At 38.5% G+C, this 25,626-nt stretch overlaps 2 protein-coding genes across 3 annotated transcripts in view; one reads left to right on the forward strand and one right to left on the reverse strand.

Annotated features, from left to right (window-relative positions):
• LOC108003837 (uncharacterized) overlaps positions 1-15,073 on the forward strand; it is a 46,473-nt gene extending 31,400 nt beyond the window's left edge. The window contains exons 2-10 of the mRNA XM_062082673.1: positions 8,306-8,669; positions 8,814-9,098; positions 9,196-9,469; positions 10,101-10,305; positions 10,476-10,660; positions 11,042-11,237; positions 11,597-11,809; positions 11,923-12,153; positions 12,242-15,073. Coding sequence (XP_061938657.1) covers positions 8,306-8,669; positions 8,814-9,098; positions 9,196-9,469; positions 10,101-10,305; positions 10,476-10,660; positions 11,042-11,237; positions 11,597-11,809; positions 11,923-12,153; positions 12,242-12,414 — 2,126 coding nt within the window. The 3' untranslated portion in view covers positions 12,415-15,073. The remainder of the gene's footprint in view (positions 1-8,305; positions 8,670-8,813; positions 9,099-9,195; positions 9,470-10,100; positions 10,306-10,475; positions 10,661-11,041; positions 11,238-11,596; positions 11,810-11,922; positions 12,154-12,241) is intronic.
• Positions 15,074-16,299: 1,226 nt separating this feature from the next.
• Positions 16,300-25,626, reverse strand: part of LOC108003857 (uncharacterized) — a 35,993-nt gene continuing 26,666 nt past the window's right edge. For both annotated transcript variants that reach the window (XM_062082676.1, XM_017066399.3), the window contains exons 2-9: positions 22,200-22,436; positions 21,228-21,340; positions 20,988-21,097; positions 20,778-20,856; positions 20,166-20,305; positions 19,269-19,415; positions 18,240-18,462; positions 16,300-17,496 (exon numbers count right to left, since the gene is read on the reverse strand). In XM_062082676.1, the coding sequence (XP_061938660.1) occupies positions 17,298-17,496; positions 18,240-18,462; positions 19,269-19,415; positions 20,166-20,305; positions 20,778-20,856; positions 20,988-21,097; positions 21,228-21,340; positions 22,200-22,436 (1,248 nt within the window). In that variant the 3' untranslated portion in view covers positions 16,300-17,297. The remainder of the gene's footprint in view (positions 17,497-18,239; positions 18,463-19,268; positions 19,416-20,165; positions 20,306-20,777; positions 20,857-20,987; positions 21,098-21,227; positions 21,341-22,199; positions 22,437-25,626) is intronic.

Consider the following 25,626-nt stretch of genomic DNA (forward strand, 5'->3'; position numbering starts at 1 on the left):
TAAAGTTCAAACAAAAGGTAAAGTTCAAATAAAAGTGAGAATGTAACGGGATATTATTGACTCGAGGCACACGCTTAATGTTGCGCCTTGATCGTGGTCCCGCGGCCTCGTTCTTCCTGTCGACGATCGATCGAAATGTCAGAGTGATTAATACGAAGATTTCGTGCTTTAACTTGTAAACATTTCCTCTCTATATTATTCTTATATTAAATGATAATCATTCATGATATATCTAATGTACAATTAATCACAAACGATTATTGCATTACCTTGCAATGAAATTCACCCAAGTCTAATTTTTAACATTATGGCTGAAGCGACACTAAAGCCATATTGGCTATTAAGCATTAGAACTTAAATTTTGTTTCGTATTAAGCTTTATAAATACGTAGATTATTGTATCAAATGTGAAGCAACTTTTTCTATTAGGTGAATATCGTTTCACAGTATTTACGAAGTGAGAAGAAAAACGTGGTAATAAATTGCACAACCGGGAATAATAATTTAATCGTCTAATTGTGCGGGAAATAATTATCGCGATCATTATCGATACGTAACAAAACGAAACTGTAATATCATCACGCAACAGTATTGAATTCCACTCTCTCTTCCTTACGTGCTCGTGATCCTAGCTATAGGAATCGTTGAATATTGCTGTTAGAAATTATGATGCTCGTTCATTACGATTATTTTTAAAATCGTCGTAGACAATCTTTTTCTTTTTTTTTTTTTAACGATTAGAATATATTTCTACGTTCCAAGCATCGTTACAAAATCGGCCGATCAAACTATTAATCGGAGTATTAACTATGTTAATTAAAATAGAAAGGAATATCAGTTTAAGAAATTACCATATTGAAATATGGATTGTGAAAAAATGTTGAAAGTTTGATTAATATTTTATAATTTACACGTTTACACTTTCTATTATTACTTATTAATTATTACTTACGATGTAATATATTATTTATGTAATATCTTCTTATCACAATTGCGAAATTAAAAATTGAACGAAATGTAGGTCAAAATAGTTTAATTTTTCTTCTTCCACAAAAAAAGAAATAATATAATTAACAAAAATTCGACATTGAATCAAATAAAAAATAAAAGAATTTAACCTAATAAATATTTAACAGCAATATTTATTCGTACGATATATTATACCTTTCCCATGATTGTTCTCCATAAAGTGCACACGTTAGATCCACACGAGTGGTACGGAGGTGCGCATGCACAGGCCATCCGATAATTTAATTAAAGGTTAGAGACAACGATCGTTGTTCTCCACGCATCAACCTTCCTCGGCTCGTTCAAGTACGAGAACTCGAAACAAAGTTCAATCGCATATCGGAGGAAAGAACAAACTTTGACTCCGTGACACGATCGATGTCTTGACATTTAAAACATTGTCCCGTTTCGCTTCCTTTGTCCCAGTTTCAACGTCTTCAACTATCATCCTTTCGAGCGTGTGAAACGAATTGGAGCGAATATGCGAATAGTTGAGAAGTATGATGAAATCGATGCGTATAGAATGTTAAAAGAAAAAGGTTTAAAGGCAATGCACTGATATCTCCAAGATATTTTTTCTAATATATACAACTAATATTAATCGTATAAATAGAATGTTTTTTAAATAGGCAGTACTGCTAGAGTGCAAAGAATTAATTAGCGAGTAAATAATGCGACAATTAGTATATGTAATGGCGCATGATTCGAAAATAATTAGAAAATAAGAAGAGTTAACGTGAAAAGGGTTGACGCGCAATGGACGTTAAAATCGTCGACTTCTCGCGTGCGAGATAAAGAACGAGAGATAAGATGTGGAACGCATTTACGCGCGTTATTGATCTGACATGTTGGGGAGGTTAAAGTGAAAGGTTTAAGGAAACGTATTTTCGAAGCACGCCTTTCTCGTTAATTCTCCAGCATCCGCTGATCCTGATCGAAATTCAACGTTTCAGCGAAATTACCGTGAAATTACCGTTCCCGTTATTGGATACCTCCTTTCTTAAACTTCCACTCATTCGGAACATCACTCGTAAATGGTTTTTAATAAAACCGTTGAGAGATCTCTTAATTTCGTATCTTCTTAATACTTGAAATGAATCTGCAATTTTTTGGCACATATCAATCTGCGTATTATTATATATCATGGATAATTATAAATAGTGAGATATCGTTTGGAATCTTGATTGCAATTTTATTAAATATATCTCAAATATTCTTAAATTTCTTGAAATCCTTTTTTAATTCTTAATATATTTATATGATATACATCATCTCGCTTCTCTAAACGTTATTTTTAATTAATTAAAGGGTAAATTTATCAATTTCTCAAAAATTTAAGGGCTCGCTGTCTCTGCTCACTGTCCTTAAGCCAATCTAATCTTGCATCCTATCTGCGAGTCCTCCTCTTTAAAATTCGTTTCCATGGGAACGAAGAAATTGCCCGATATATTACACATCCGTATCGTGTGTCTTCCCATGATGTAGAAAACTGGTCCGTCGCGTCTATTGCTTCATCGCGCTGTCATCGTAAAAAGCATCCGCGTGACAGGATTTCCACGTAGATCGCGTAGGCGGATTCTCTACCCTAGTCCGGTTCTAGGACTACACACGCGGCATATTATGTAAACCTCGTTTCCTCGCGCGTTCCGCGTTACGTAAATCTATGAAAATTATGTAATGGAATCCACGAGACGTCGGATGATGACACATCGAAGCGGAGATCCGTCGTTTTGAGCCGGCGCGGCGTTGCGGATTATACAGTGAAAGTAGCTGCGACGTCATTTTTGACAAGCCATTCGTCCATTTCTAACGATAAGTAGAACTTACGTTACTGCCATTTTAAAGACAGCATGCGTACACTCGGGCAAGAAAGTTATCTTAAAACAAAACTGACCCTAAAATGATTTTGATGAAAATTTATAATGGATTGTATAAAGAGTATTTTTTTTGGCGGAAAATCTCTTCGAGATCAATCCTTTTTCTCGAGTTTTAAATATAGTTTTGTCAATAAAATCGATCAATTTATATATTAGAAAATTATATTGAAAGAAAGAATATTGAGATTTAAAGAGTCAATCTAATCCCCTTTTAAATTTGTGCTCGCATAAAATATAGAAAACTTTCTTACTCCAATTGTATGACTTTGAAGTTTCTTTAACGTGTTCTACTTATTTCTCCCTTACAAAGTCCAATGTTTTCGGATTGTTTCCAAATGCGAATCGAGCAAATGTGAATTTATTGTACGCTTTCTACTCTTACCCCCTCGTAAACCTATTGGTCACTCATCGCCTTTTATAGCACGGAACGCAACAAACGATAATTAGTGGATATTATTTGTAGGGCGGACTTTCGTGGAATTATAGTATTTTTAGAGTTGCCTCAAGATCCGAGCCCGGCAATTCGCAAGTTATTGTAACGCAGATCCTGTTTAATTTGTGTTTTATGTTTTCCCTCCTCAATTAAATTTCGTTGCTAATGGCTTCTTAACTGCGCAACAATAGGCTTGCATCAAAATAGCAAATCGTCGAAAACATGTGTGAATCGCATGATATATATATTCAAAACGCGAAATTTTCTGCATTGACCACGATATAAAATCGACGATTTATCGTCTCTATGACAGCGTTCGTCTCTATGAATTCTAATTTGCATTCTCTTTTCTTCTTGTCCCTACTTTTAGGTTAGGTAATAAAATAGTTTACGAAACTGCCGTTGAATAACGGAGAAACGAAGAAAAAACTTCACTTATGCTTTTATCTAGTTTATGGATTCTTTTTTAGTCGATCAGAAACACGTTGCTGATTCAAGATATACGTAAGATATCGATTAGTAAAATATCGTTGCGACAGAACTCCTTTTTCAATCAATCGAGTCGCGTTTTGTTTTATCGACCGTCGGTTGATTCGATACCAATCGGTAACATTACTTCGTCATGTACGTGCTCAAGGAAGGCAACGATTAAATACGATAATTATCGAATATTGCCTTTCGATAGCCGAGACTCTCGCAATCCGGAAACGACTCGATTTCTTTACGAGGCTTCGAAATCGAGCGGGAACTGTTTCAATTTTATTAAAGAGATCGCCACAGAGAAATTTCACTGGCAATTGCGGAGACAATTTTGCGCAGAACGCGGAAACGTTGCAAAACATTCGATCGAACTACATTTCTTCGAACTACGATTTGCATACACTTTCGAAGAAATGTCAGCGTGAATATATCTGGAGAAATGCGGGAAATGATGTGAATTCTATAGCACGATCTAACAGGAAATGATCGAAAATACATTTGTTTTATTAATGCAAATAATAATTGATTAAGAATTGGCTAACAATAATGAAATAACGAAATTTCGTTTTTTATATATTGTGCGCAAATAAGAAATTTGTACGAATCGAGTTTTTGAATTTGAAACATAAAAGAAAATTTTATCCGCGAGCTCGGATTGAATCTTGTTTAATGTAAATTGAAGAAAGAGAGAAAGTCTTAAGAACAGATCTTAGAAAATATTGCATGGAAATTATGCGACCAAAGTTATGTTTCACTTCCTCAATAAAATGGAGTCCAGTTGTAAACTGGAATTGCATTTTATAACACGGAGTAGTTTCGTGTTATTTCACGTTTTAAATTAAATTTCCTCTATTTTATATCGTTCTTGAAAAAGAAGATATATTCGAGCCCGCATCTCCATCGAGCATCTCATACATACTCATAGTTTCGTTTGAATATTGAAATCTCCTCCCAAGTTTGTATCAACTAAATCGAAATTATTATTTTCTCCGGTGAATATTCAAACAACGTTTGACGCAAAAGTCACGATAGATATAGTTTAGACGAATGGCGGGTTTCAAAGAGGCTTTGTATGCCCGGGATTCTCGAAGAAAGCTTTGTAAGTTTGCTCGACGGTTTGATCTGGCGAAAAAATTCGCATACCAAGCGAACGGCATAATTCATCCGCGAAGAAATTTTTACGTCACGATGTCTGTTCGGTGCAGGGTCGTAAATAATGCACGCCTATGCCAGTCGCGGACGAGGCCGACCGCCTGGCGTGCGACCGGATAGAACGCTGAATTACAATACTATAACCCTTTTAAGCGTTGGTGTCCATATTTGTGCAGGGTGGTTAAATATCGAAAAGTCGTTCCTGAGTCGGTTCGTTGTTAGCTTCTATATCGCGAAGGGACCGTGTCGATCTTGCGGTAAATTTTATTGGTCAACTTTATGATTTATGAAAATAACTGGGGGAAAAAGAAAGAAAGAAAAAAAAAAGAAATTATTTATTGCTCCAACTTATTATCGCTGTTAAAGATTATAATTTTCAACGGGTATCGTTCGCGAATATCGAATGGACAATATGAACATTACGATGAATCATGAAATACGTGCGATTGAAAATGGAAAATTTTGTCAAATAATGTAATTCGATTTCTGTCCCTGCAAATAAATAATAATGGAAAATTATTAATTATTTACGAGTGGATGCACGAACTATTAATTGAATAATTGCGAATAAATTAATATCGGTTATTACGAAAAATTAAAAATAAAAAATTTATTAATTGATTTTAATTTGAAAATTTCGATGTTTCTGAATGTAAAATAAATTATTATAAAAAAAAATATTTGTTTTATTTATTAATTAGCATGAGGAATCTAATTTTCACTGGACGTAAAATATATGTATATGTACATCAACTTTTTCAAGAATCCAATTAAGTTTCATAGATCAATATTTCATCTTCTCCATGGCAATAAAGTTATACGAAAACGATCCGATTTTTATCGTAATTTTCACGCTGCGTGATGAGGCGAACGAATACTGCCTACAAGCAAAACGCGCTACGTGGGTTTCTGATTTTTATTGAATATACGTTACCCTAGATCAACGTTCTACTGGAATCTATGGTACGGAATCGCGCGGCAGGCCGCGCAATCCAAAGTTCCTTAAGATTTTTTTAATGATCCCGTGATTTTTTTCGCGCGACAAAACCGGTTCGTATAGCAAACCGTTCGTGATTTTCTTTTTTCCTTTAAATCGAAATAATTCGTGGAACAAATACCCATTTCACGTTTATACGAATTCTACTCCTTCGAATTTTTATGGCATCGCGTTATAATCAACGATAATAAATATCCTCCGGACACATAACGATGAGGAAATTTTTAGAAAAGTAAACAAATATTTGCTCGATATGTTTTTTTCTTGAAATCGAGATTAAATGAAAATTTTCGATGATAATAATATTGGAGGAATGATCGTTTAAACGAATAAATCGAAATAAAAGGAAAACGTGGAAGAAATGTAGAAGAGGAAACAAATTTAAGAGACAAGGACAATGATTTTATACATTTTTATACTTGCAATAAAATAACGAGTGATGCATTGTTATAATAAAACATTTGAAACAAATGTAAACTTTTTAATTTTTATATTATGTAGTAAAATTTTATCAAAATTTGTTATTCTTCCAACATGCTTAAATATACATACGTAACGTATCTGAAGAGAATAATGCAACCAGTGATTTCTTAAATATCCGGAATAGAATATAAATCTCTCGCATAAACTCGTGTTTCGACCGTTCTCGTTCGACGACGAAAGCATACTAAACGCGCGACCTTAATAACGCTCGAATATATATTAGAAAAACAATCCATTCGATGAAATTATCAACGATTTATCGTTAATATCTGTTTATATATTGTTATAAATTGCTTCATTGGTCAATATCAATATTACCTTACTTAACATTTTTTATTTTTTAAGAAAGATCGTATTTTTAAAAATTTTTAGAACCTTTTTAAAATATTTTTAAATTTTCTCCGTTGCTCGTTGATAATCGCCAAATATTAATCGAATAATTTTTTGGCGAATAATAATAATAATGCAAATAACATGTATAACTTTGCATTATACAAATATATTTTACTGTTCCATATTTTTTTTCTTTTTAGTCGATATGATTATTCGTATCATAAGTGTTAATTGGGCATCGCCTACGCTTTAATCATTTAAAAAAAAAAAAAAAGAAAAAGAAAAAAAATTTGCAAATCCGAGGCAAAAGTTCCATAATTGGATTTTCGAGTGGCCATGAGTCGTGGCATCTCCAGTGAAAACAACTCGCGAAATTCACTCGAGCGTCACGATAATTAAAGGGAAAATACAGCGCGAGTCGGCTAACATCAAATTAATCGTAACTCGTTCTCGATTCTCAGGCCGAGAGAGAGAATCTAACAAATTGTAACTTGATTGTAACCCGTCATAATTAATGCTTTAATCGTTCTTTCTGCCCAATAATTATCGAGTTACGATTATCGCGATTCGATTTCGAGATCTCTGCGAATTTCTTCCTTTTCCTTCCTCTTTTCGCCTTCGTTCGATCGAGCCCGAAGACGATTCAGACTTCTTTATTGCGCAACGAAATAGTCGATCGTCCAGGGTCACGGTGAAGATAACCCTACGATAACATCCACCTTGACTCTTCGTGCCCAAGAGCAATTTCTCTCTTGGTTCGCATACCTTTTCGCTCTCTCGCCTATCTTTGCGGCACGTATGAGCGCATATCGAGTGCAAACATACGCGTGATATACGATCAAATTTCTTCTTCTTCTTTTTCTTCTTCCTTTTTTTCCAACTACGAACTGTTAAAAAAGTCGGTAGCGCGTTTTAATCGCGGCTATTTTCCCTTATAAACGGGGAATTAACTTTTACACGCGCCACGAGAAACGAGGCGGGAGAGAACCTTTCGAATTTTTTTGCGAGTCGTCCGTGGCTTTCTTCGTGTGCCACGCTCGTTTCATCCATCGTCGTAATAATGGTAACGTTGAAATTATTATAGACGTTGTGTCTAATGTAGTGTTGTACAATGTAATATTGGTATTGTGCAATAACTATTATACTTTTATCATTATTTTATAGTTATGAAGTGACGTAACGTTGAAACGCGTATTTACCCGTTATAAATGGTAATAGGTGTATCGTTTACGATGTTAATTACCTACACTGTATACATTATATTCAATTTATCAATTTATCTTGCGTGCGCCTTCTTGTAAAAAAATGTAACCACCTATTGGCCGTCTTTTCTTGTAACTAAGAAACCTTTGACTTTATTCCTACGAAACTAGTTCTATCCACGTCTAATGTACACTCTTGGATCCATTCCAGTGAAATATTATTTCCGATATTCCAATTCTATTCCATCTAAAAATAATTTCGAGTAAAAATATGCGCGTATCACTAAAATTTATATTAAAGAAGCAATCGTTACTAACGATTTATCACCACTAATTACAGACGTGGTCTCCGACCAGACACCAGCGTCATCCTTCTGGACACCGACTATTAAAACGGGCAACATCTTCACCGACGATACCAGCAACTTCTTCCCTTCGAGTCATGGCCTGGTGCAAACTCATCCGCCGACCGGTAACGTGTTTCGAAGTGGTTTCGGCGGGATCGACAATCTTGGCAGCCGGGGGGTGACTGTCAGACCACCAAGGACGAGACCCCTCGATTACAGCGAGCGATCCACGGCTGAATTGCGCCGAAATCCGGCGCTTTCCTCGCCGGACGAGTGTGCCAGAGCTTGCCGCGAGAACGAACCACCTAGGATATGCTATTACCATTTCACCCTCGAGTATTACACCGTCCTTGGGGCGTGAGTTATTTTTATTAATCATTCGACAACAAAATAAACTTATTGCCAAATTGTGAACGATACTTATCGATGAAAGCGAAATTTTTATGAAGGAGCAAAGAGTAACGAGATTCGATCCAGTTTCTATGATCAATGATTTTGCAGCGCGTGCCAAATTTGCACCCCTAACGCCACTAACGTGGTCTGGAGCGATTGTCAATGCGTGTTGGCAGATGGAGTGGAACGTGGTATTTTGACAGCGAACAGGATGATACCTGGGCCGAGCATCCAAGTCTGTCAAGGTGACAAAGTCGTGATCGACGTGGAGAATCACATCGAAGGTATGGAAGTTACCATTCATTGGCACGGCGTGTGGCAGAGGGGCTCTCAATACTACGATGGCGTACCATTCGTGACACAGTGCCCCATCCAAGAGGGTAGCACTTTCAGGTATTTAATCATCAAATCAATCCTTGTCGTTTCGACAAGATTCCAAATTGAATCAATCAACAAATTGATCGAAATTTTTATATTTATAAACGAACAGGTACCAATGGACTGCTGGAAACGAAGGTACGCACTTCTGGCACGCCCACACAGGATTGCAGAAAATGGACGGTCTGTACGGAAGCATAGTGATACGTCAACCGCCTAGCAAAGATCCTAACAGCAATCTTTACGACTACGATCTCACTACCCATGTCGTTCTCATCAGCGACTGGTTCCATGAGAACGCGGCTGAACGTTTCCCCGGCCGGCTGGCGGTTAACACTGGCCAAGCGCCTGAAAGCGTGTTGATAAACGGAAAAGGCCAATTCAGGGTATGCAATTCGAATTTTACGTTACTCCCATTTCCTATTCGTCCCCGACGAATAATCTAATAAATTAATCTGCGTGCAATGTCTCTTCCTTTTATTATTTCCTCACGAAGCAGTATATCATTATTTGTTTGAAATAAATTGAACGTGTGCTTCTTTACTTGAGACGTAACGTCAGCTTGGTTATATATGAAGTAATAAGTATATGAGATGAAGAAACTGTATTATTAAAAGTACCGTGTTACCCCAACTACCGTGACACGTTCAGATAAATGAACTTCTACTCCGTAATAAATCTTGATCATGGCGCCATTAGCCACGTACACACAGCCGAACGACGAAGTTTAGGAGTTGGCCAGCTCGATCCTATTTCCACTTTCCAACGATTTATAGTACGCTAGTCAGATTACGTGCATCCAGTGAAAGTGGGTGTAGATTCTCAACTGTTAGAAGATACGCGGATATCGATTTTAAAGAAAAATAAAGGAATCTTCGAATCTCGAATCACTCGTCATCGCACGCAAAAATTTTCATTAGCCATACTTCATTCTCATATCATCTCGATTTAAGTCTTTGATTTAAAGAGATTGCTCGAATCTGCAAACAAATCTAATAAACGAGTCTCTGTCCGCAGGATCCCAACACCGGTTTCATGACGAACACGCCACTCGAGGTGTTCACCATAACTCCTGGTCGTCGTTATCGTTTTCGACTGATCAATTCGTTTGGATCAGTTTGTCCATCTCAGATCACGTTCGAAGGTCATTCCCTCACCATAATCGCGACCGACGGAGAGGCGGTGCAACCAGTCACAGTGGACACGATCATCTCGTTCTCTGGTAAAGAATCTTCTTCTTCGATCTTTTTTTAAACATTCATCAAGTTCGACGAGAAAAGGGGAGGGGGGCACGTCTTCTTCCATTCTCGGCATCAATCAATACGATTGCGCGTCGGTAAAATATCGCCTCGATATCTTAAAGTTAACGATGTTTTACCCTCTGATTTACAGGAGAAAGATACGACTTCGTGATAAACGCGGATCAACCGGTAGGCGCGTATTGGATCCAAGTTCGTTCACTGGGAGAATGTGGTATACCTCGTGCTCAGCAGTTAGGTATATTGAGATATGCTCGTGGTCCATACCAACCGACCACCACTGCGCCCACTTACGATTTTGGTCTTCCGCAGGGTGTTGTAAGTACAGTTGCCAGACGTTTTCCACCGTTACCGTTTCAATATTTAGTAGCGGTAATTCCTTAAAGAAAGAACCGCGCCTTCGTTGAAACGCTTTCGCTTAATTGCTTGGAATTCTTTGAACAGGGTAATTAGTTTAACCGAATTAGAAGCGTAACTGGGTATTTTCTGCCTAAATTTTCTCCTTTTTCTTATTTTCAAGTTAATCGCAATTTTAAAAAGAAATATTAAAAACAGATGATCTACATATAATAATGTATAAATCTTTATAGCGTATTAAGTTATAGGAGTTAATGTGAATAAGTTATATTGTGGATAACGCAGAAATCGGTGAACTCTGTATTACCAATAGTTGATAAAATCACGAAATTTCACGCACAGGTATTGAATCCATTGGACGCGATCTGCAATCGTCAACGAGAGGACGCGATTTGCGTGAGCCAATTGAAGAATGCTCGCCAAATTGACCAAGGAATTCTCCAGCAGCGTCCAGACGTGAAGATATTCTTGCCATTCCGTTTCCTCTTCTACAGGCCAGAAGAAGTCTTCCAGCCGCAAACGTATAATCGATTCTTGGGTAAGCGATCTATTTCAAAATTACAGGTCACTCTCTGTGGAAGGATAGCTTCTTTTTCCGCGACGATATGTCGCAAGCATACATTGAATCATTGAATCCATTAACCCTTCACCTCGTTTTCGTCACAAGCTTCATAAAGCGCGTAATTGAGAAATAACGCGAAGAATATCGACGATTTTAATTTAGTTTTCTTTACAACTTTTATACCGTTGAGTTTTGAACGAAATATCAAACGAAATTTGAAATCGTATTTCGATTTAAATTCCAAGGCAAACGGGTTGAAATGGTTGATTTGAAACTCGTTCAAATCGAAACTTATACATCACGATTCGTGTCATTTCACCTTGTCTTCTCCACAGTCGCACCGACCGGAGATCACGTAATCTCTCTCGTCGATGAAATCTCGTTCACATTTCCGCCGGCGCCTCCGCTTTCGCAAATCGACGACATCCCGCCCGAACAGTTTTGCAATGGCGATAACAGGCCAGCCGACTGTGGCGCCAACTGCATGTGCACCCATCAGGTCGACATCCCGCACAACGCGGTCGTCGAAGTGGTCCTCGTCGACGAAGGTAACCTGAAAAATGAGATCAACAGCGTCAGTAAAAAAAAAAAAAAAAAAATAAACAAATAAACTCATCATTATTTTCACTCTTTGACCCGTTTCTCGAACTTCTTCCAACAGTCCAACAGCCGAATCTGTCTCATCCGTTCCATTTACACGGATACGCTTTCAACGTGATCGGTATTGGCCGTTCCCCGGACAAAAACGTGAAGAAGATCAATCTGAAACACGCGTTGGATCTTGATAAGAGAGGTCTGCTCAACCGACAGTTCAATCTGCCACCTGCCAAGGACACCATCGCCGTCCCGAATAATGGCTACGTCATTTTCCGATTCCGCGCTGATAATCCCGGTAATCGTATCCTCCGCATTTTCACCTCCTCGTCCTCCTCCGTTCTATATAAATATACTTGTAATTAACCACGATTCTCGTTTTCCAGGATACTGGTTGTTCCACTGCCACTTCCTCTTCCACATATTGATCGGAATGAATTTGATACTTCACGTCGGGACCCACGCCGATCTTCCCCCAATACCGCCAAATTTCCCCAGATGCGGGGACCACTTACCGACCATCACGCCGCCATCGCTGTCCCTCGACTCGTTTCACTGATCCGTCCTGAAAAAAAGAGAAAAAGAGGAAAGCTAAAAGAAAAAAAAAAGCTGTCCAAAGCATACAATTATCTCATATAGCGTATTCCTGTAAAGTAGTCACACACAGTATGCTGTAGCGAATGCTATTTCGTTAATCTTCCTCTTCGTCGGGTCGGTTCGTACACGTGGTAGTGTTCTACGCGTTCTAAGTGAATGAACAGAGAGAGAGAGAGAGAAGAAGAAGAAGAAGAGGACGGGGAAACAAGATCGTGTGTAGTAGCGCGAAGGAGTATATGAGAGTGAGTCGTGATCCTCGAAATACGAGGAGGCAGGAGCGATCGAGATGTAAGACAGGGTTTTTAATCGGATGTAACGTATACACGCACACGTACACACATATGAGCCGATACCCGCTTTTGGTGCCGCAATAGCGATACGAAAATAGCCAACAGCCGATATTTATTATGTCCTAGATGCTTTATCCAGCCACTTTGCGCGACCGAACCTCCCTTTTTCTCCAATTAAACGATTTCGCGGTGAATAGTCACGTGGTGACCGATACCCGACACGCGAGCGTTGCATGAAACGCGAACAGGCCAAATACAGTTTGGCCGATAGTTGAAACTAAGTGACTAACCAATCCGTAACAATTGTGTAAATAATGAGTAGAGGTTAGTCGTGTTACACGTTTTAACGAGACGCACGTTAACGGTGGGTGTGCTGTTATTCGGGACTAAATTAGCGCGGGGAGCATTAATTATTTCGCGGGGATGGAGAACGCGGAGGTGGAGACCTTTCACCGCGAGATGGTCGGTCGGATGGCGATCGTTAGGGAGACGCTGTTTAAGGAAACTTGATCCGTTTCGATTTCTGGATGATCGCGGCTCGAGCTAACGAATTGCCGCGATATTGGACGCGCTTCGCCGTATCGAAATCCAGGTTCCTAAAGTGGCCTTAGTTAGGAAGGAAATTATACTCTGCCCCTAAAATGGGCCGTGTGGCTTGTCGTTCTTGTCCTTGTCAATAATTTCAAGTAGTGCAATTAGGGTTATAATATAAAGTGGAAGAAAGGTAACATTTAGATTATTGCCTGATATGAAAAATATATAAGGAAAAAAAAAAGGAAAAAAAAAAATACAAAAAATATTCGTAGAGGATTAGGATCGAGGAGGGTTGTCAATGTTGTTGTAGCCGAGGTTGTAGATCAAAGAATAACTTTTTTCTTTAATTTTATTGGCTCGATCGAATTTTCTTTTTGGAAACGGTTCGATTTTTAATCCCATTTTTATTTATTTCGCTCAGCGTGAAATTTCTCTCTGAAAGGTGCAAACCTCGCGCGATCGATTCTCTCCGTTGAATCGGTTTCATTAATTTTGAGTATGGAACTCGATCAACTCGAGCTCTCGCTCTTATTCCTTTTAATGACGATCGATGGTATTTTTTGTCGTTACGTAAGTAACTTATAGTACAGCTGACATTGTCTCGCTGTCGTAGATTTATACTCGTTTATTCATGGTGCCTCAATTTTTACTCTTCTTTTTTCTTTTTTTTTTTTTTCGTTTCTTTATTCTATCTCATGAGATTGGAGTATATATGTTAAAAACAGTTTACTCGTAACTCACAATTTACAATGTTTGATGTCCGTTGAACGATCGTGGCTCGGCGCAGCTGCATCGTCGAGAATCGAGCGCGATAGATGCACGTGCACCACGTCACGATACCCTCGCCGTTTTGTAGATAAAACCCTTCTATTTCACTTCGCTAAATACACGAGACGGAATCATTAAAACACGAAATACTCGATCGTGGCGATGCCATCACGAGATGAGCTGACGAGATGCCTTTGAAAATGCATTGCTTGAAAGTCTAAAAAGAATAATTTCTTCACAAAAATTATATTTTTGCGAATCGTGTCAAATAATACTTCTAAAAACTTTTAAATGGAAGTGTACATCGTGATCATAGAATGTTCTTTTTTTTCGTGTAAGAGATGTTCCTAATATTGGAAATTCTTCTATTAGTGGAATTTATTTCTATCGTATAATTTATGAAAGATTCTATTACAAGCAACTAAGATTGCACTTGTATTAAAAAATCATGACTTTTAGAATCATCTTCATGAAATCGTATATTTTAATTGGACAGGTTTGGATTTCCTCGAACAACGTACCTGTTGTTTAATTATTATTATTTATCTTAAAATTGTTGATTATAAAAGAAAAGGTATTCATTGTCAGAATCAATTCGAAATGATTGTTCTTCTAACATTCCTTCATTGCATTATTTTATCTTTTTTGTTACAAATTCTTTTTTCTCTCTTTTCTTTTTTTTTAACTTATTTATATATATATATATATTTTTTTTTTCGACGAAATAAATGTACAGTTAAAACACTTTTGTAAGAGTATTAATCGGCGAAGATTATCGCTGAATTCGTTTATTTTTTTATAATATGTATAATAAAAACTGTATTTTATATTTAACCGAGAAGAACCACAAAGCCGAGCTTTGTAACGATTATTTATGTAAAATGCCTAAGAGATTCAACAATTATTATTGTCCACATGGAGAGATGAGTTTTCGTGTTTTTTGTACAGGTAGTATTTAAGCGAGTAACTCGCGTATATTCCGTTATCAGATATACAGATGTACATTTAATAATAAATTTGTTTTTAAAACTCTCCCTCTCTTCACTTCCTTCCTGGAAAACCTAGAAATCTTACTTGCACGATATCTCGTTCGAGTCTTTTTTACCATCATTACGCGACAAGACGTTGACCCAACTTCCTTAAAAATCTGAGAACAACGGCCAAGCGTGAAACTAGGATACTGTTATCGTTAACGTTAACAAGTTCTGCGTTAAATGAAGTTGCAAAAATAGCGGTACTACTCGAGCTCGTTCGATTAAACCAGGAAGAAAGCACAGTATGCTTAACCCGTTGATCTTTTCCGAATAATTAACCATATGCAAGTGAACGAGTACTCTTCTCGAAGAAGAGTATCGAATTCTCTTATTCCTTCTTTTCGAAACTGTCTTCCATTATTCTTTTTTAAATTAAATTTTAAATTCAATTTCATCGTTCATTTCAACTAATTCGAATCGAATTAAAAAAGATTCTTATATGATAATTCTAATCCCCAAATTTACTCGATTTCTTGAACAAATTTCAAAATGCTTCCTCGTTAATTCTTCGTCAATTGATACAATTTTAATTTTTATTTTCACCGTTACATATATCATGCATATTTTTATTTTCTATTATATATACTATTTATATACTATATATATATAGTATATATATTTCCATTGTACTATATCGTTTATTTTTCAATGTCGTTACTGTTTTACTCGCGTTCACCATTGCCAACAAATGAATAATAAAACTTAACAGTTTATTATCCGTGAATTTGAAACTCTAAAATGCGTTAACTGCACTTCGTAGTATAATGGAGGCTCGCATTCGTCCTCGGCGAAGTATTTAGTATGACAAAGCGAATAAATGCGCGCGCGTCTTTACGTGACTGGACGTATTCATGAAACGACTAGTATGCAACACACCCTTGCAACAACCCAGGGTCGTACACTTTTACCGATAATTTCATCTCGGCGTTGAACGCGCACAAATTTATTGCATACGGAATAACTGCATTTCTAATATTTCAAAATGCCTTATTTTCCTTCAGCCGAGTCACGCGAGCCATCTTTGCGTCTCATCTTGGCGTTCATTCACTTTTACATCCATTAAACGCACATTTCACAGAAGGCAATGTGTCAGGCGGAATATCTCTCTTCTGTGAAAATTCAATTTGTAAAATCGAATTTCACGCAATGAGATGAGATAATATTTTTTTTTTCATCATAAAATTTCGATGGGTCCAGGTCGAATAAATGTCTTTCATATTGTTTTTAATTTTTTTTTTTTTTACTGTATTTAAACAAGTGTTTGTGACTGTTGAACACGGAATGTTTCATTGATTGTTACAATATTTCTTTTTTTTCCTTTAAAACTTTTCTCGGATATTTTTCTCTACTTTCTTCTTGTACCAAATATAAATTTTGTTATACGTAATACTTTTTATTTGGACGGCACGAAACGATACAGATATAACAAGAATAATCGTTTCCGTAGATGTACAATATCGTTGGTCACAAAGAATGATGGTTTCTGATTATGTACAAAAGTTTCGTATGTAATTCCGTTTGATCAAATACGATATTGCGCAAAATTGTAAAAAAAAAAAAAAAAGAAGAAGATAGTACCTATATTTATGACTATCATATGATACATATACGATCTAGTTGAAAAACCTTCTCACATATGGAGCTATTAATAAATGGAATTGTCATATCTCGATAATTGATGTTATTGTCATCGCGTAGAAATTTATTTATAAAGATAATCTTTTAATAACGGAGACAACGCGAAATAGAATTAACAGAAAAGTCAAATTATAATAATAATTTTCACTCTACTCATCACTCTCTCGTTCTTTTTTCAAAACTTTACCTAAAATAACTCATCCTTAAATTTGATCGCATTAATATCAACTATCGAGGACGTATCAAATTAGATAAGTCAATCCTCAACGCGAAGCGAACGTGGCCAAAGTGGCCAATTATTATTGTTCTATTATCCATTAAGGGGCTACAATTAAGCAAATTATCGCGTCCTTTTCGCTTTTTTATCTCGAGTCAAGGATCAACCATTGTCTACACCTCTGTCCATGTAGTTCGTCTTTGAACAGCGTGAGCAATGACTCTATTGAATCTAGATACCCGTTACGCGCGGTTGCGTTGTTATAAAAGAGCTTGAATTATGCGTTCGAGACATCATAGGGAATAACAGTTCGTCTCTATTCTTCCTTCCACCTCTTTTTGTTATTTTAAAAATTCGATGAATATTATTTCCCGGAATAATGGGAGCCGATGTTCGATGGGGGCCCTCTGTGATGATGATGGTGCTTCTGGCCCGGGCCCGAGTATCTGCTGCCGGGCCTCGAATGTACTATGGCGTAGTGGTCGCTGTTGGTCGATATCGACCTCGTCGAATTCATCGTAGATCCTCCGGAAGCGTATCCCTGCTTCCCGTTTAAGGAGTACCTGAACAAAGATCGTGATTCACTCTTTGAGCGTCGTTACCAAGAATAATCGCTTCGGTGACAATGCGTCGTTAGATCAAGCGTGTACGTGCGATTAGTCATTGCGGAGACCGGGGGAAAAGAAAAAAAAAAAGGAAAGGAAAAAGAAGAAGAAGAAGAATAGATCGAAAGCGATAAATGTTTTAAGAGTGCGACGCGTACAGTTTTGATTCCCGATTCCCTGTGCGAGTTGTGATTCCTAAACGTTGACGTGTAATGGACATTTCTCGCTTTCTCGTAAATTATTATTATCGTTGTAATTTTTCACAAATTATCCAACAGTATTTTTTATTACAGTTTTTTACCATCGTTAAAAGTATCCTTTCGTACGATCGCGAGGAATGGGGGGGTGCGAAAGAAAGAGGAAAAAGAAGAAAATTAATCCTTATCGTTCATCCTCGATATATATCTTCCAAATGCTCGATGAACTCGCGTGAGTCACTTACATTTCTTACCGACCCAACCAAGAAAAATCCACCCATTTCACTACCGCGTTTCAATCAATTTGAAGCACGCACATTCTCTCGAAGGATCCCCGTTTTCCAAACATCTCAATTAAAGCGGATACGCGCCAATCTCATATTCGCCTTCGGGTAATTACGAGTTCCGTGTCGAAGTTTCGAGGAATCTCTGGTTCGTGATCGAAGTTACGATCCCCCCTCTGTGTGAAAAAGGAAGACGAAAAATAAAAAGAAAAGTCAAAACCTCGAGCCGTATTGGGATCCGTGCCAGCTACGATACGGATCGTAGTCCTCGATAATCGATGGCTCCTTCTCGATAATGTCCGTCCTGGTGCAGCTGCAGGTCATCGCCGAGCAGAGGAATATATTGATTATCAGCATGATGAGGAACAGGATGCCGAGAGCTACCGCCAGCCATAACAGCCATACAGGGTGAACGCTGCCATCCTCGTACAATGACTGAACCGCTGGAAAATCAACCGGTGTATGTTAACAACCGAGACTCCCCTCGCTTGCTTTACGATCGAATACAGCGTGCATCTCTTTAAGCTGCGCGCAGATTGGCAATCGCTCGAAACATTGTATATCTTGTATAACCCGATAAGATCGTACAATTTTGACACAGATACCAATTTTCGTGGGATATACGAGCATGTATTATCCGACAAGAAATTCGATATATTTCACGAGTGAAGTTAACGCAATTAATCCGTTGAGCATGATACCTCCATGTATCAACCATCACGATCACACGTATGTTAAATTTCAACGTAGAGTGTCAATCGTGTACGATATCATCGACATTGGACTGACCCAACGCGATCGAATTCTTCCACGCTACGTCTTACGACTCGCAACAACAATCCACCCCGATCGATTAACAAAAGAGAGAGAAAAAAAAAGGAAAAATTATGGACAGATTCATTATTCACAAGTCCGCTTCACGGATCGTTTAAAAGGGTTAATACACGCACATACGTATCGGTATCCTCCGTCGTTATCGAGATACAGCTCGACGACAGCTAGCTGGCTAGCTAACTCCTATGGGCTATCGCGATACAATGTTCCTCTCCGACCTGATCGTATCCCAACCTGTACGCAGCTTCAGAAAATAGAGAATTACCCGCGCCGGCTAATTAATTCGAGCGCGCGGGGGTTAAAAGTTCAGATAGGCAGGTTTAATCACGTAGTCGGTAGTTGGTATCGTAGTGGGTATGTAACCAGGAGTAAAAGCAGGAAGCGGGTATGAAAAGAATACTGGTGCGATATTTACACGGCGTTTGACCAGGGTTAAGAACGAACACGCTCGTGCCGGCCAGAAGCACTCCTTCCTCGCCGCTCACGCTTTGCCTATTAATTAAGGACGCTCCCTTTATATCTTCCTCGTTATCGTCGTCGCAGACCGGGATACCGCAGCTTCCTGGATGGAGGGGAAAAAGAAAGAAAGAAAAAAAAAAGGATAAACCATTTACGTTTCACCTTTTATCTTACACGCGTTATTTACCGTTCGCTCGACCGGAGAAGCGTTTTCAAATTCTCTCTCTCTCCTTTTTTCTCTTCTGGGCCAAGAAGGAAGTGTAATCGAACGTAACCGACACGAGATACAAAGTGGTCGGTACCGTTCGAACATACCCATAGAGTCCCGAGGAAGAGAGTATCGAGAGTGTGTTGAGGAAAAGTAGCACATCTCTCGTTTCTTCTATGAAACGAGCCATGTTTATTCAGAGATAGTGGTGTATTTGCTTTGTCGTTCGACGATTGATCGACTCGAAAGATTACATACTTTGCGATCGTTTTGTGGTAGAAAACACGTTATATAACGTGTATATATATATAGAAACTGTTTTTAATATCGACGATTGACCATCTTCCTTCCGACTCTGCGCACCTGTGCTCGTCACACAAGTGTGGTAAATATATTCTCATTGGAATGTAATAGACAATAGGCAACGTATTGATGCGTTCATTTCGCGGAAAACGTATATTTTGCTCGAAGGAAGGGGCAAGCGTGTTCTATTCTCTTAAAACAAATTACGTGTAACGAGGCACGTGCTACTTCTCGCGCGACACACGTTGAAATGTTAATTGGCGGCCAAGTTGAACGGCACATTGAACGACCCAGATTTCAAACCGGGGCCGTAATTGGGAGTCGTTCAACGAATCGGTTTACCTCTGCATACGGCGATGTCGCATTGAAAATGCACCTGCGTACTATCGGAGAACCGGAACATCGAGAACAATGTCGCATCCGCCAGGCCGGTGTTTCGATCGTAGATGAATTTCGTCATCACCTGAGCCTTTACGGGACACCTTTGTCATGGAAAACGGAGGAGGATTACGCAATTTACGGTATTATCGCGATCGAGCCGTGACAATTCGAATCGCGCAAAATCCATATCTGGATTACATAAATCTTCGACAATAATACGAATTATTGCGTAACCGGATTGTCACCTTATCCTTTACTGTAAGAAATATACTGAAATATTGAGGAATTGCCATCTTGGATATAGAAGGAATAGAAATAGCAAAAGAGGAATCCGTGTAGTTTGAAAATAAAATTTATCTAAAATAATCCGATCTTAAAATCTAGAATTTTTTTTTTTTCTACTCCAGAAATATTATATTTCCAGTGAGATCGAATATCAACACTGCGTCAAATTTTGATCGAAAAGGAAAAATTTCTCGAGCAAGATCCATGGCAATTCCAAATACTTTAACTACTTGAAATTGAACTTCCATCGGATCGAAAGAGGGATCGAATATTGTGACAAAAACCTACCCTTTATCGTCGATCAGCTGCACACTGGAGTTACGTTTATTAAACGCGAAGCACGACTTCACTTTGATCCCGTACATACCTGAAACCCATAGAAAGATCGATGAGTGCGTGTCACGGGGGAGCGGCGAGTTCACGCGTTTACGCGCGCTCGTTAATTCCAATTAAACGCAAAGGGGGTAAAGATCGGGCGAGAGGACGCCGTGTACCAACCATCTGGTCGCGAGATCTCAGCACGCAAAGTGTAGTTGTGACCATAAATAGCCTCTTGCACTTTGTGGCCTCCGTCCAAAAGGCGCAACGATACAAGCGAGGTCTCGTTCCTGCGCAGCAAGAATAAGAAGAAGAGGAAGAAAATTATCGTGTCGTTACGCGTTCAGATCTGCTGCCCCCTCCCTCCCTCTTTCGCATAATCGCGAGATTTAATATTAATAAACTGTTGTTAATATGTACTTGGCGTTTTTGAATCCAGCTTTTCCGCACGTGATCACGTAAAATTTATCGTCAGCCAGCTCCAAGGTCTTGTGTATCCTTACCGCGATGGGGATGGACCGTTCCTCGGTGTCCTGCGAAGAATTACAACACAGGGATTAAGAGAGAAATTTGCTCGCGACGTCTTTTGAAGAAACCGTCTTTTGGACGATTATCTCCCGTTGATAATCGTGGAAATAACAAGAATCGAACAAGGAATCCTTTATTCGATTATGTTTCCGATATTCATCGGGGTTCATAAGAGTGTTGTACAACATCGTATTCCCTCGTATCTAAGGGTATCTAAGGGGATTATTAAGTTGAGAGACGCGAGAATTATTGGTCATTATTTTATCCGACGTTATTTCCAATCTCGCGAAAGAATTTGAATTTGATTCTTTTCTTCGTTGAGATTTGTCCGTGAGAGAGAGAGAATTCAAGGGAAATTCAATGTAAAAATAATTGCTTAATACTCCGTACATTTGATATTTTTGTCTGTAAAGTTAAGAAAAAAAAAAGAATTTGCAATATCCCTCATTATTTTATAACAATTTATAAGATTCATTCCTTTTTATGGCCATTTCCATTTTAGAAAATCTGCCATATGTCGCAGGAAGTGAGGTTCAGGCCTGAAAAAAATGGCTGACAGATCATAAATGATGATTTAGTAAAAACGTAAAAAGAAAGACTTTATTACATTCTCCATCATTATCAATCAAAATCTTCATTATTATCAGTGTGATGCGACGATCGTATAACGAGTAAGTCACCCGACGATCTTCCCTTCTCTCCTGTTGGGCGAATGACTGTACAGAAATCCACGCGCGGTGTGGACGCGTGTAAAGTTTGTTTTAAACCGTTCTCTCGAGACAAACGGACCAACACCTTGCCAGACAAATCTCGTATATTATCCGAGTTGAGTTTTTAATCAAAGAAATGGAGGGGATAACTTACGTTATTTACCAAGACGCCGCAGTAATCCGGGGAACCTTTGGGCGCGAGAAGATTAATGGCCAACGTCGCGTGAGTCGACCCGTTTCCGGGCGCCATGCATTGCGGCGTCCGAAAATCTCTCGCGTGGACGGCGCCCACAAAACTCTGATTTAGATTCACTCGTATCGTCATATGACCGGACTTGCATGTCGCTGTAACCGTCGGTTGAAACTCGGTGTCCAATAATTGCCCGGTCACCTGTGATCGAACGAAAATTACTTTGTAAAAAAAAAAATTACAGTGTTTCAAAAATTCTTGTCGAATTGCGAATTTTTTTCTTTTTTAGATTAGATTTTATCATTTATGAAATTTCGTTGTTTAAAATACTACTTATATTACTTCTATTTCAGAGGGATTGCGATACTGTTTTCTGAGAACACCATCATTACTCTCATCTCTGCTCATAATGATTACATTTTTCTATCGCGGAAAACGGCCAAGGGAATTTATATTTAAACTCTCGAAAATGGCGAGTTTAGATTTGAACAAGGTCAACTATCGTAATTCTCCACGATATTTTCAATAATTATTATTCCAGTCTACCACCAGAAGTATCTTCAAGCTCGTTACACAGATAAGGATCGAAAAATCCGCAAAATAATGAATATTAAAATGCCTAGGTAGGTATATACATTCTTGGTGCTCGATTTTCGATCGGCGAGGGTACCAATAGAGTACGCCTCTTTGTATGTAAAACCGCTTATATCGAAACCGAGGGGGAGGAGGGGGATATCAGGGCCCGGATCATGGGAATTCGAAAAAGAGGGCCGAAAAAAAGAAAAGTGGACCAAGCTGCAATTAATATTAACATACCCGGCTAATTAGTCTGCCAACTTTAATTATACTCGGTTAATTGCCCCTTGGCCTTTAAAAGCTCGCATACTCGATCGTCCTTCCTTCGTCTCGTGGCTATAAATTATTTAATTAATTACAATCGGCCAATGGAATTCCGGTGGAAAATCGTGCACCAGATATATATATATAAATATGTGTGTGTGTGCATATAACGTGGAACGATCGAAATTCGAAATGCGGTTTTCGCGCGAGTTTGTTGCGAGTTTTCGACGTCGTGGACGAAAGAACGGTGATATTTTCTCGGGCCAATCGCTAAACTTAATGCCCAAGTAAACTTGGACCGGTCTGGGCGGTAGCTATCGACCCACGCTAACTTTCAATTTCATGTGGCTTCGCCACTATGTCGTATATACGTATATACACGAGTGTATAGCCATGTACATCACCGCTCAAAAGTATCCAGTCGCACGACTATGTGTGTAATATATATAAAATAATATTCGCCATTATTGTATCCATTATATTTCTTATTTCGTTTTAACTGCTCAACTGTTTGCATTGGATAATAAATGTGGAAAAAATTATGGAAAAATGGAATAACACTTAAACTAAACAATGAAATATAAATCTGGATAGAATTTCGAGATAGATCGTTATTATAATGTATTAATTGTATGTCCAAATATTCGATAAGATTCTCGAGATTTACGTGTAATTATCCTGATATTCTTAGTTCATTCGTTAACAAATTTTAAGTAAACCGTTCACGAAGAGATAATTAATCCTTCTTCTTTTCAAATATTGATAAAATCCAAGAAATTGTAGCCACAAATCCAATGGAAAATGTCCGTATATTTACGCAACGATATCATCAAATTCATCCACAGGATCCACGTATGTGCTGGACTCTCGTATCCTGGATGGATATACGCCAACAATAAAATTGGTCCGAGGAGAGTTGCCACCGCGACGAGGAGGCATGATCGAGTCTCTTGGACGCGAGACAAAGGTCTGGAACGTAGGCGGTCGCAAGGCCAGAATGGTCCTAAATGCTTGAGTGGCCTCTCTTCTCTCAAGAATGAGAGAAGGATCAGACGTGTTGGGTTACAGAAAGGGATTCCTTCTCTCGTCGGACGGCTAATCGATTATGAGAACACGACATGGTAACGTATATGAGCGTCCTTGCCAGTTGCTCCTTTTTCCCCTCTCCCTTCTGCGCCTGCCTCGCGCATATCCTCGTTTCCCATCTATTCTATTATCCGTGGAACACCCTTTGTCTCTCTCTCTCTCTCCCTCTCAATGACGACGAATGACACGTGTTACCATCTCTTCTCTGCTTCGAATGGAAGATTTCTCGATGGACATTTTACGTCTACGATATATCACGAAATAAAAATAAGTGGAAAGAAATATGGGAACAGGTTAAACGAATGACGCTCTACCTAATAATCACGTATATACATGGATAAATATTTTTCCATTCCGTAATATTAGTCTTACGCGTTAACACGATTCCATTTGGACCATTAGCAATTCTCGTAACATCGCCTGCTTCTGTTTTCTTAACCGCTTACGACGACAATTTTTCGCGCGCAAAATTTCGTTATAGTTCGTTGCACGTTCAGCCTAGTTATCCATTTGGCTCGCCACTATATAAACCGCAACCGAGTTAACCACACGGCTCCACGCGACTCGTGACTACTCGAAAAAGGAATGTACTAATTATAGCCCGGTCGTGAGCAGAAAAATCCTCGGGCTTTGCGTAATCGACGCTAGCCAGCGGAGCCAATTAAGCGAATGAACCTCAATGAAAAAGGGAAAAGAGATCGCGAGGATCCTCGAGGGCATCGGTGGCGAGGGACACGTATAGTCGTCGTTGAATGGAGGGGAAAAAAGAGGGAAAAAAAAAGAAACGATCTTTTCTAATTACCACCAATCACATAACAGACACGTAACGTAATTACTGTGATTCACAATTGCTGGGCGGATCGCATAGGCACGCAACATTTGATGTGGCACGAAATCCGTTATTCCCTCTCTTATAGGTTAACGCAGGAGATCGTTGTCGCGTGCTCGACGTTAATAGATGTCGACGTTGTCGCGACCATCCCTTCCTTCTAAAGTATCAGATCACTGAACTTTCCAATTATGGATCGAGAATATATAAATGTACAGAACCGTGTACTTTCGAATAACTTGTTTTTCCACTGTTGATTCGACGGTATGAATATATATATATAGATAAAATCTAGCGATCGAATTGTAATGTAATTGCAAATTCCTTGACCTTGAACAAACGATACGACCGATGATTCTCACCGATGATGCCGATTTCGTCGGTGTATCTCGTCACGCGGCTATATCGAAGTAATTTCCAAATATAAAATAGCCATTTTATTAACATTGGAAATAAATTCTGACTTTTCATAAATGGTCGAGGCTATTAAAGATTATGTCAACCATAAATGGGATGTTTAATGGATACTATCCTTTCCTTCCATACTTGATTTATTGACGCGAGTTACTTTATCGCTTTATTACTATTGGATATAAATTTCTCCTCATTTTTCCCCCTATCAATGTCAATTTATCA

This window comes from Apis cerana, linkage group LG12, assembly GCF_029169275.1.
Source record: "Apis cerana isolate GH-2021 linkage group LG12, AcerK_1.0, whole genome shotgun sequence".
Classification (NCBI taxonomy): domain Eukaryota; kingdom Metazoa; phylum Arthropoda; class Insecta; order Hymenoptera; family Apidae; genus Apis; species Apis cerana.